Source organism: Antechinus flavipes, chromosome 4, assembly GCF_016432865.1.
Source record: "Antechinus flavipes isolate AdamAnt ecotype Samford, QLD, Australia chromosome 4, AdamAnt_v2, whole genome shotgun sequence".
In the NCBI taxonomy this organism is placed as follows: Eukaryota; Metazoa; Chordata; class Mammalia; order Dasyuromorphia; family Dasyuridae; genus Antechinus; species Antechinus flavipes.
In genome coordinates, this window is record NC_067401.1 from 148,645,080 (window position 1) to 148,657,716 (window position 12,637).

A 12,637-nucleotide genomic window follows, 5' to 3' on the forward strand; every position below is an offset into this window, starting at 1 on the left:
CTGAATATGGATCACAACATGGTATGTTCACTTTTTTCTGTTGTTTGCTTACTTGATTTTTTTTCCTTCCCTTATGATCTGATTTTTCTTGTGTAGCATGATAAATGTGGAAATATATTTAGAAGAGTTGAACATCTTTAACCTATACTGGATTGCTTGCTGTGTAGGGAAAGGAGGAAGAAAAATTTTGAAACACAAGATTTTGCAGGGGTATTGAAAATTATCTTTGAATATATTTTGAAAAATAAAAAGCTATTATTACTAAAAAAAAAAAAATCAAAAACTAAAATTAGTTGGGAGTTATTTCACTCGGCATAAGGAAAGAGAACTTGATTTAGTAAGAGATAGTCTAGCTTTCAGTCCCAGCTCTGACACTGTATAACCTCAGAGAAGTAATTAAACCTGAGACTAGGTTTTCTCATCTGCAAAATGGGTATTAAAGATATCACCTACTTCAAGGGATATTATAAAAAAGAATTAAATAAATATGTGTTAATACTTCCTTCAACAAGCTACTTACTGAGCTTTCCTGGATTTTCCTGTTGATTCTTCCTCAATCCTCTGGAGCCCCACAAAGATGCCATGAGACTCATTGAAAAGTTTCCTAAGGATACGAGAATAAACATCTATATCCTTCCGGACTATATAGATGAAAGGGCAGCTTAACGTCTTCTCTTCTTTCTCTGAAATGAAAAAATAAAGATATTGTCTTTTAAAATCTAAATCATCAAATTGATAATCTAACTATATGGATAGATTTTGAACCAGTGATATTATTTGTCTAGGGAACATTCCCTCAGCCTTGTTTTTTTTTTTTTTTTTAAATTAAAGCTTTTTATTTACAAAGCATATGCATGAGTAATTTTTCCAACATTGACCCTTGCAAAACCTTTTGTTTCAAATTTCCCCCTCCTCCCCTGGCTAGCAGGTAGTCCAATACATGTTAAATATGTTGAAATACATGTTAGATCCAATATATGTTTACATATTTATACAGTTATCTTATTGCACAAGAAAAATCAGATCAAGAAAGAAGAAAAAGAAAAACTGAGAAAGTAAACAAAATGCAAACAAATAACAACATAGAGAGTGAGATTGCTATGTTGCATTCCACACTTTGTTCCCATGGTTCTCTCTCTGGATACAGATGGCTCTCTTCATCACTGAACAAGTGGAACTGGTTTGAATCATCTCATTGTTGAAAAGAGCCATGTATATTAGAAGTGATCGTTGTATAGTCTTATTGGCATGTATAATGATCTCCTGGTTCTGCTCATTTCACTCAGCATCAGTTCTTATAGGCCTCTCTGAAATCATCCTGTTGGTCGTTTCTTACAGAACAATAGTATTCTATAGCATTCATATAACATAATTTATTTATCCATTCTCCAATTGATGGGCATCCACTCAGTTTCCAGTTTCTTGCTACTACAAAGAGGGCTGCCATATATATTTTTTGTACATGTGAGTCCCTTTTCCTCCTTTCAGATCTTTTTGGGATATAATCCCAGTAGAAACACTGATGGATCAAAGGATATGCATAGTTTGATAACTTTTTGAGCTTAGTTCCAAACTGCTCTCCAGAATGATTGGAACTGTTTACAATTCCATCAACAATGTATCAGTGTCCCAGTTTTCTCATATCCCCTCCAATATTCATCATTATCTTTTTCTGTCATCTTGGCCAATCTGACAGGCGTGTAGTGGTATCTCAGAGTTGTCTTAATTTGCATTTCTCTGATCACTTGGAGGACCTTTTTGTAGAGGGCTAGAATTATGCACTGAGATCAGGACTGCCAAGGGCTTGAGGCTAACATCTGATTGGACAATACTCTTTGGGCATATGCTTGGAAAATGGTCCTTTCCACTATCTGTACTGGCTCAATGATTGGTGTATAGAGGATTGTAGGAGGGACTAGGGGGTGGAGTAAAGCTAGCCAGAGACACACTCTTGGCGGTAGACAAGGGAAGGTGGTCGTGAAGATTCTGCTTCCATCCTATTCAATCCTGAGCCTGGGGACCAAGAATAAAGATGGAAGACTTTTGCTTATCCTGACTCCAACTGATTCTGGGGTGTCCTGGGTGCTAGTGCGGTCGTTACACCTTTTCATGTGACTACAAATCGTTTCAATTTTCTTCATCTGAAAATTGTCTGTTCATATCTTTTGACCATTTATCAATTGGAGAGTGGCTTGAACTATTATAAATTTGAATCAATTCTCTATATATTTTAGAAATGAGAACTTTAAGAGATACTTTGGATGTAAAAATGTTTTCCTTGTTTAAACTTTTTTATTCTAATTACTCTATCACTCCTTGGTCTTTCTTTTCCATGTTTTGTTCTTCCACCTCTTCTCTCTCTTTTTTAAAAAATAACTTTTTATTGACAGAACCCATGTCAGGGCAATTTTTTACACCATTATCCCTTGTACTCACTTCTGTTCCGATTTTTTCCTCTCCCTCTCTCCACCCCCTCCCCCAGATGGCAAGCAGTCCTTTACATGTTAAATAGGTTACAGTATATCCTAGATACAATATATGTGTGCAGAACCGAACAGTTCTCTTGTTGCACAGGGAGAATTGGATTCAGAAGGTATAAATAACCCGGGAAGAAAAACAAAAATGCAAATAGTTCACATTGATTTCCCAGTATTCTTTCTTTGGATGGAACTGCTTCTGTCCATCATTTATCAATTGAAACTGAGTTAGGTCTCTTTGTCAAAGAAATCCACTTCCATCAGAATACATCCTCAAACAGTATCATTGTTGAGGTATATAATGATCTCCTGATTCTGCTCATTTCACTTAGCATCAGTTCATGTAAGTCTCGCCAGTCCTCTCTGTATTCATCCTGCTGGTCATTCCTTACAGAACAATAATATTCCATAACGTTCATATACCACAATTTACTCAACCATTCTCCAATTGATGGGCATCCATTCATTTTCCAGCTTCTAGCCACTACAAACAGGGGTGCCACAAACATTTTGGCACATACAGGTCCCTTTCCCTTCTTTAGTATCTCTTTGGGGTATAAGCCCAGTAGAAACACTGATGGATCAAAGGGTATGCACAGTTTGATAACTTTTTGAGCATACTTCCAAATTGTTCTCCAGAATGGCTAGATGTGTTCACAATTCCACCAACAATGTATCAGTGTCCCTGTTTTCCCACATCCCCTCCAACATGCTGCATTATCTTTCCCTGTCATTCTAGCCAATCTGACAGGTGTGTAGTAGTATCTCAGAGTTGTCTTAATTTGCATTTCTCTGATTAATAAGGATTTGGAGCATATTTTCATATGGCTATAAATAGTTTTAATTTCTTCGTCTGAGAATTGTCTGTTCATCTCCTTTGACCATTTATCAATTGAAGAATGGCTTGATTTCTTATAAATTAGAGTCAATTCTCTATATATTTTGGAAATGAGGCCTTTATTAGAACCTTTGACTGTAAAAATGTTTTCCCAGTTTATTGTTTCCCTTCTAATCTTGTCTGCATTTGTTTTGTTTATACAAAAACTTTTCAATTTGATATAATCAAAATTTTCTATTTTGTGGTCAATAGTGATCTCTAGTTCTTCTTTGGTCATAAATTCCTCCCTCTTCCACAGGTCTGAGAGATAAACTATTCTATGCTCTTCCAATTTATTTATAATCTCATTCTTTATGCCTAGGTCATGAACCCATTTTGACCTTATCTTGTTGTACAGTGTTAAGTGTGGGTCAATGCCTAGTTTTTGCCATACTAATTTCCAATTTTCCCAGCAATTTTTGTCAAATAATGCATTCTTATCCCAAAAACTGGGGTCTTTTTCCCTTCTAATCTTGTCTGCATTAGTTTTCTTTGTACAAAACCTTTTTTAACTAAAAATAATCAAAATTACCTATTTTGTGATAAATAATGATCTCTATTTCTTCTTTGGTCACAAATTCCTTCCTTCTCCAAATCTGAGAGGTAAACTATCCTATGTTGTGATGACCCTGCTTGCAGCCAAGATACCCCAAAATCAGTCGGAGTCAGGATAAGCAAAAGTCTGTCTTTATTCTTGGTCTTAGACTCAGGATGGAACAGGATGGAAGCAGAATCTCTGCAACCGTCTTCCCTCTCGTCTACCGCGGAGAGTGTGTCTCTGGCTAGCTTTACTCCACCCCCTCGTCCCTCCTACAATCCTCTATACACCAATCATTGAGTCAGTACAGATAGCGGAAAGGACCATTTTCCAAGCATATGTCCATAGAGTATTGTCCAATCAGAAGTCAGCCTCAAGCACTCAGCAGTCCCGACCTCAGTGCATCCAGATAGTTTCAACCCTCTACACTATGTTCTTCTAATTTGTTTAATATAGCATTCTTTATATCTAGATCACGAACCCATTTCGACCTTATCTTGATATATAGTGTTAGGTATGGGTCTATGCCTACTTTCTACTATTCTAGTTTCCAATTTTACCAGCCCCTCAGTCTTGATAAGAAGGATCTTGACAAAAGAAGGGCCACTTCATTATCAGAGATTGGGGGAAAGAAAGATTTTTTAAAATAAAAGCTAATGCATGTCTATATCTCTATAACTTATAATCTAACAGATATCTGGAACACTGAAGTTCAATGCTTTGCTCAGGATCACAGTAAATATCTGTCAAAGGAAGAGCTTGAACCCAGCTGGTCTTCTTGGTTTCAAGGCCAATTTTCTATCAATTATTCCTCCCTACCTCGATTTACATATTACTACTTTATAAATTGCTGCTGATCCCACTAAAACTATCCAAACAGTAGATAAAAGAATATAGTCATTTATTAACCATCTACATATAAATTATTCATAGTAAACTTGTACTCTATCACTATTGCATAGCACACCAAAGTATATCCTCTCTCTCAACTTTCGATGTGCTATCTTTCTCAATCCTCAATGAGCTGGTGATTAAAGGCTCTAAATTTAATATTAGTTTGTACAAAACAGTTAATAAAAGTAAATCCATTGCCAAAATAATATAATATACTCTAAATAGGTAATTTATGTAATATTTGTAAAAGCACACCCTCCATAGAAATACAGAAAAGTTGACTATTTATTATCTCATGAACAAGTGCAATCATTGTTCCATGAAAACCTCTAAAATAGAAACCATGTTCTACATACAAGAACAATTTCTATAGCAGATTGTCTTGGCATGCAGTGGTTTGCATGAACTAGAATTTCAATAAAAATAACAGAAAACCAAAAGAACTATGTGGCAGAGATCCTTGGGTTTCTACCTAGAAGTGCTGACAAGTACCAACTAGATGTATTTTTTATAAGGCTCTCCTAAGCTGATCCCTAATGTGATCCCTGCTTTGCAAGAGATTTCCAATACCCATATTTCCTGTTTGGGATATAATAAAGGGAGTAAATATTTTAAGTAGGAAATTAAGAAAAAACAGTTCTCAAAAATTAACTAAACTGAAAAATAGATAATTTGCCCCAAATTTCACAAATAAGTCCTTCATTAGACCTAATGTTTCTTGCAAGAGGCAATTGTTCTTGAAGTAACTTTATGTATTTTAATAACGTTCCCTCAAAGATTTATAAGAAAACTGTCTAAAAAGTAGCAAGATTTCCCAGTTAAAGAGCTAGCAAGCAGTACAGTAACATTCACAAACGGTTTTTCAAAAGTTTATTATGCTACTACCGAAAATTTTTTTTTGTTGATTACATTGAAGCTATCTTCAATGATGTTCATAAGAACAAAAATAAAAGGATACATTCTTTCCAATAAACACATCGCTAGCTATGTTTGCCAGTAATTAGCCACAGATAGCTCATAAAAATAAACATTCAATCTATTATTCTGAGAACAAAAAATAAGAACTAGCCAAAGCATCTTAAAAGTGTCATTCTAATGAGAGCAGCTGTTAAGAATGAAACACAGTTACAGTCTCAGTGGACAGAGAAAAAGCAAAAATAAAAGTTCCAGTTGAACAAGAATTGTAGGCAGGAAACACACCTATCCTCAGACCAAGGAGATCAATCACAATGACAATTTATTCTGAATTGGATGTTTTTCAGGCTTCATGAGATTCTCAATCATGACTAAGATTATACAACTGCCAAAGCTTCCAACATTTAAAACAATTAGAAATTAGTCCAAATTCCTCATGTCTCTGCTGGTCAAGATCCCTAATAATACAGATACACTAATAAAGGCCGCTCAGAGGGAATCTACACAAAGAGAATAAAAATTAATTACCTTTTTTTTTGAACAAAGTTTCACACACTAGCATCTCTCCAGGTCCCCAGTCAAAACACATTTGCCTCTTCTTGGAATTTACTCCTGGAATCAACTAGAAAGAAGAAAGACATGATAATTGTCAAATTCTCCTTAATAAAAGAAATCTGAAATTTTAAAATTTCAAATGATTTGTTTACACAATCTTAAAATCAGTAATAAACAATCAAAAATACTTTGCAAATGCCTATATAGATGTGACACTATATCAAGAAGTTTAGTAAGGAAGTCATATAAGCCAAGTAACAAAACCAACCCACTTTTAATATATACAACTTTAGTTGTTTGTTCTACAGCCACAAACTATGCCCTTAACCAGAGCAAACCCCAATTTACTAAAATGCAAATTGGTAAGAGGAGTATTACAACTACAGTACATACTGTTCCCAATTAAACTAAGAATACAAATTGACAGTCAGTAGCACCATCTTTGCATGTAGATAACTAACATGTATTTTATACTAATGAGGCAAATTATATCAAACTTTGACAATTTAAAAATCAAATATTTCATTAAAAGCTAATGACATGGGGCAGCTAGGTAGGGCAGTGGATAGAGTACCAGCCCTGAAGTCAGGAGGACCTGAGTTCAAATCTGATCTCAGACACTTAATACTTCCTAGCTGTGTGACCCTGGGAAAGTCACTTAACCCAATTGCCTCAGCAAAAAAAAAAAAAGCTAATGACATCTATAGTGCAGAGGTCAACAAACTCAAGCCCATTACCTGTTTTTGTACAGTCCATGATCTAAGAATAGTCTTTGGATTTTAAAACACACTTTGACCTATTTTGACTTTACTGATTAAGTGAATGATTATGGATACCATTGAGTTATTCAATTTTTCAGTAAAGAGGTGATAATCCTAGCTGTACAATATGCACCTCACAGGGTTATTATCAGGATCAACTGAAAACATATTCAAAGGACTTTCTAAATCTTAAAACTCTATGTAAACATCAGATATTATATATCAGATTGTTAACTTGTACCTAAAATAATATTTATATGGATCTGTAGTATTACTGACACTACTGCAGCCGTACACTATGTCTTCCTATCCTGTGGGATTCTTGTCCATGTCTTCCCACAAATCCTTTGCCAGGCCTTCCAATACTCTTAGTTCTAAACACTGTGATATTTCCATAAAAGCAAGTGGGCATTAGTCATTTTTGCTTTCAATATATGATTTCTCCACCTCTTCTTATGGCCATACATCTCTCTAAAGATTTCCTTTATGCCACTGCTCTTTCTTTGTACTGTATCATAGCCTAGTCAGCCATATTGGTTGACTAACTTTAATTCTCTGAAAACTTTTCAAGTCCCATTATATGAGATATTCACTTCAACAAATAAACAAAGAATATGAAATCTTCAAAACATTTGTAAAACACAAATGACCATATGAAAATGTACTCTGAATCATCAATAGCAAAAAATATAAATTAAAACAATGCTGAGGTTTTACTTCACCCAGAAAATTGGCAAAGATGACAAAAGATGTGATGAGTCAATGTCGAAGGTCTATGAGCAGACAAACCCCAATGCACTATTGATGGAATTTATAAATTCACCACTTAGGATTTCAGTATGGATTCAAGTTGGAAAAGTGACTGTGGGATCAAAGAAGTGCAGACAGAATTAAGTACTCATTGATCAGGAAATGGCTAAAAAAAAAAAACCCTGATATATGAATTACATATGAATAATGTAATTAATTACTATGCAGTTAAAAATGGAATTAGAGAAAAGTGGGAAGATTTGTATGAACTGATCAAAGTCAAATGCAATCCACAGGGATTCTAATATTCAGTTTATTAACCCCTATTACTATTTGAGTTTGATAACATTGGTATACAATGCCATATAACATATCTGTATTGGATGTCTTGTCTATTTTTGTCAATTAATCAATAAATATTTATTAAGTACCTATCATATATGCCAGGCACCAGAGATGAAAAGACACAGATGAAAAGTCTCTACTCTCAAGGAATACACACACACACACACACACACACGTATACACACATATATTTTTATATTCGACAAATATGTATATTATTTTATATGTCATGCAAACACATGAAATAAATACAAATCAGTTGGGGAAGGGGTTAAGAAAAAAGAAGATGCCATGTAGAAGACATTACTTGCAAAGAGCTTTGAAAGGAAAAGAGATTTTAAGAGGCAGTGATCAATGCAAAGGCACACAAAGTAAATGGAGTGTCAAGTGAGAAGGAAATCACATGAAGGTCAGTTTGGGCTGGACCATAAAGTGTAAAAAAGAGAGTAATGCATAATAATAAGGTTGAAAAGATAGATTGAGGCCTTTAAAAGCTAGAAAGAGGAGCTTACCTTTGATCTTGGACACAATAAAAACCCTAGAGTTCACTGGGAAAGGATATGACTTGGTATAACCTGCACTTTTAGCAAAATCCCTTTTGTCAGCTAAGAAGATCAATTGATTAAGAGGCCATGACAGTGAAAGGTGACACTAAGCTTAAATTGCAGTGGTGATTATTGAATAGAAAGATCAGATCAGATCCAAAAGATGTCAAGGAAAGATGGCAAGATGAGTCAAGTGATTGGTGATACATGTGATGAGAGAGAGCAAGTACTTAAAGATGACACCAAGACTGCAAGTCCGAGTGACTAGAAGGTGGTACTCAACAGAAATAGAGAAGTTCAGAAGAACTGAACTTAGATGAGGTTTAAGGGAAAGAAAATTAATTCAGTTTTGGACAAGCTGAGCTTAAGATGTCTTTAGGTAACCTAGTTTGAAATATCCCCTGTGGTGTTCTCTTCTTTTGTATAATATGATGGTTCTCTGGGAGCAGGTTTCTTGGGGAGGTTTCTGGAGGCTCGTAACAATCCCCTATAGATATATATGAACACCACTCAGGAGAGATGAAGGCAGGATATTAAAAATTTAGGAATCAGTTGTACAGATATGATAAGTTCATGGGAACTGCTGAGGTTACTAGGCAAGAGACAAGAAATAAACTCAGGGTAGAACCCTGTAATAAATCCACAATTAAGGCATTAATATTGAATATGAATCACAACAGGAAGCAATCTAGAAAGTGTTGGAAATGCCTGGTACAAAGACAAAAGCCATCAATAAGATGCAGTTTTTTAAAAAAATAAGTATCATCTTAAGTAGTATTACTTCAATCATTTCAAGATTTCATGCACTCCATCCTATGCACATCCTTGTTCTTGACTAATTAGTTTCAGATTCACTGAATCTATTAATTGGAAGGGCCCTCCAAGGCAACCTAGTTCAACTTTCTTAGATTAAAAAGAATGGAAAAGACCTGACTAGCTTCAGCAGAAGGATAATACCAACAACTCAGAAAAAAAGAGGAAAACCTGTTGAAGTCCCAACTTGGCTGCCTCACTCTAAAATTACCTAGGGAAGCTTGCAGGATGACAATGTACTACTAGTTCACCTCAAACTCACTGATTGCATCAGTTTTCAATGATATTCAAATAATCAGTGCAGCACTAAACAAATGCAAAGCTTTGCTCAGACCTGGTCCAGGTGGTTCTGTTGAAAGGGGATTCAACTATGCAGAAAGGGCTATAAAACTGTGCATACCCATTGTTTTTCCCCATTGGTCTGATTTTTCTTGCACAACATGAAAAATATGGAACTATGTTTAAAAGTATTGTACAACAGCAAAATAACTATGGACATGTATACATATATTGTATTTAACTTCTACTTTAACGTATTTAACATGTATTGGTCAACCTGCCATTTGGGAGAGGAAGTGGGGGGAAGGAGGGGAAAAATTGGCACAAAAGGTTTTGCACTTATCAATGCTGGAAAATTACCCATGTATATATCTTATAAATAAAAAACTACAATTAAAAAAAGTAGTGTACAAGCAAAATAACTGTATGGACATGTATACATATATTGTATTTAACTTATATTTTAACATATTTAACATGTATTGGTCAACCTGCCATCTGGGAGAGGAAGTGGGGGGAAGGAGGGGAAAAATTGGCACAAAAGGTTTTGCAATTGTCAATGCTGAAAAATTACCCATGCATATATCTTGTAAATAAAGAGCTATAATAAAAAAGTAAAAGTATTGTACATATATAATCTATAGCAGATTGCTTGCTCTCTTGGAAAGGGGAAAAGTAAGGAATGGAGGGAGAAACAATGTGGAACACACAATCTTACAAAAGTGAATGTTGAAAACTATTTTTACAGGTGTTTGAAAGATAAAATACTATTCTGAGAGGGGAAAAAAAGAAACTGGATTCAATCAAAGCACAGAGAAAGTCAAAGGAGACAAGGATTTCTCCAGTACTTTCCATTGCCACTGTGAAAAACATTTCTGGTTTTCTCTCCACTCACTTTACTACATTTCTCTACCAAGACTAAATAAAACTATTCAGAAAGAGAAGCCTCAAGAGAATGGAGTTTGATACAGCAGGTAGAAGTCCCAGAACTGGGGGCTGCAATGCAGTTACCAAAATTGTGGAGAAGTGTGGGCAATATAGTATAACTATGAGCACCCCAGTTTTAAATATCTGATTCTAGGCCCCTCCTCTCCACCACAACAAAACAATCACAACTGTTTCAGTTTTAAACCTTTAGGAGTTGTCAGGAGAACAAAACAATTAAGTGATTTGCTCAAGAGACAACAACTTAGTGTGTAGGAAGCCGAATTCTAATTCAATTCAATGAATATTTATTACTCGCCAGTGCGATACTGGAAATGCAAAGGGGGAGCTGTTTACTAAATCCAGGCTTCTCACTAGGCCACATTTTTTTTTTCCCAATTTTTAAAAACATTTTTATTTAAAGTTTTGAGTTCCAAATTCTATCCCTCTTTCCCTCCCCCTTCCTGAGACCGTGAGCAATCAGATATAGGTTATATATGTACAATTACATAAAACATCTCTGTATTATCTACGATAATTGATATTAGTAACTATTATTAATAACGATATTATTATTTAAATAGCAATATTAACAATGAAAACTAACACATACTGTGTGCCAGGAAAGGGGAAGAAAAAGGGCATAAGGACTTATATAGTACCCACTTTGTGCCACGTACGTTTAATATCTCATTTTAACTGGCAACCACACTGAGAGAAAGGTGCTATTATTATTCCCACTTCACAGCTAAGCAAAGTGAGGCAGACAGAAGTTAGGTGACTTTCGCGGGGTTTGCAAAGTGATTCTCGTTACTATTGCACTAGCTCCTCACTGAGAAGTAGAGGATGTCATTATCTCCATTTTACAGACTAGGTAAGCGACCCCGGGAGTAATAGTAACTCATTCAGGGTCACAGAGCTGGAGAGTGACCAAGGTCGCAATTTGAATCTAGGTTCCATAACTCCACGCCCAGCACTCTACTCCGCTACGTAGCTAAAGTGACAACGAGAACCCCACCCAGACCAAGCCCGGGAGTGGGCGGAGGGTGAGAGAGTGGGAAGCCCGCCCAGGGAGCAGAGGGAGGAATACCCACGTGCGTGGGCGTGGCCAAGGAGCGAGCCGGAGACAAAGGAAATGCCGCCCGGCGACTCTCGCGACATGCCCCGGCCAGGCCGGGGAGCGCACTCAAGCTGGGCCGTGACCCCTAGAGGGGCGGGGCAGCAACCTCCAGCGGAAGGCGGGAACGCACTCAGTCCTCCCGTGGCTGTCCCTACCCCTGTCAGCCCGTTGGCATGAAACGTACCGTGAGCGTGGGTTCACCGTCCAGCTCCTCCATGTTGCCGGTCTGGTCAACGCAAGCACCAGGGATTCGAGGGCCGCCACAAACACCCGGACCCCAGATCTCGCGCCTAACAAAGGACCCCGCTCCAAAGCGAGGCTGCCTTCGAAAATGCCTGTCAGGCCCTTCGGGTTTTGAGAGCATACATACGCATGCTCACACTAGCAACCTTTATGGGTAACCTTTTCCCCAGGGCTTGGAAGCGGTTCCTTCCAAATTGCCGACCCTGACGCATCGCGTTAATATTTCCATCAATCTCTCCAAAATCAGGCATCGCCGGTAACAGCCCGGCTCTGAAGCAGGGAAACGCCCCCACGGAGGTGGCGGGAGAGTTATTAAGTCTGGACCTAGTCGGGTTTAAGAAGCCTGGGATCTTTGAGCAGACTGCGCCTCCCTGCGGCTATGGAAGGAGCGGTTGTCTAGCGAACTGGAGCTTTCTTTGCTGGTTAGCTGGGCAGAACTGGAGCCCGTGGAAAAATGTCAATGTGATTGCACTTGTTTCATGAAAACACTGCCGTGATAGAAACTAATTCTGCAATGATGATTACGTTGACAATAGTACTAATAGTAGTAGTAGCTAACATGTACATATCATATACAATATGCCACAGACTATGCGGAACT

At 36.9% G+C, this 12,637-nt stretch overlaps 1 protein-coding gene across 1 annotated transcript in view; it reads right to left on the reverse strand.

Moving 5' to 3' along the window:
• The window catches only part of NUP85 (nucleoporin 85), a 28,521-nt gene extending 16,436 nt beyond the window's left edge, over positions 1-12,085 (reverse strand). The window contains exons 1-3 of the mRNA XM_051995126.1: positions 11,978-12,085; positions 6,230-6,323; positions 521-683 (exon numbers count right to left, since the gene is read on the reverse strand). Of these exons, the coding sequence (XP_051851086.1) occupies positions 521-683; positions 6,230-6,323; positions 11,978-12,010 (290 nt within the window). The 5' untranslated portion in view covers positions 12,011-12,085. The remainder of the gene's footprint in view (positions 1-520; positions 684-6,229; positions 6,324-11,977) is intronic.
• Positions 12,086-12,637: the final 552 nt, after the last annotated feature.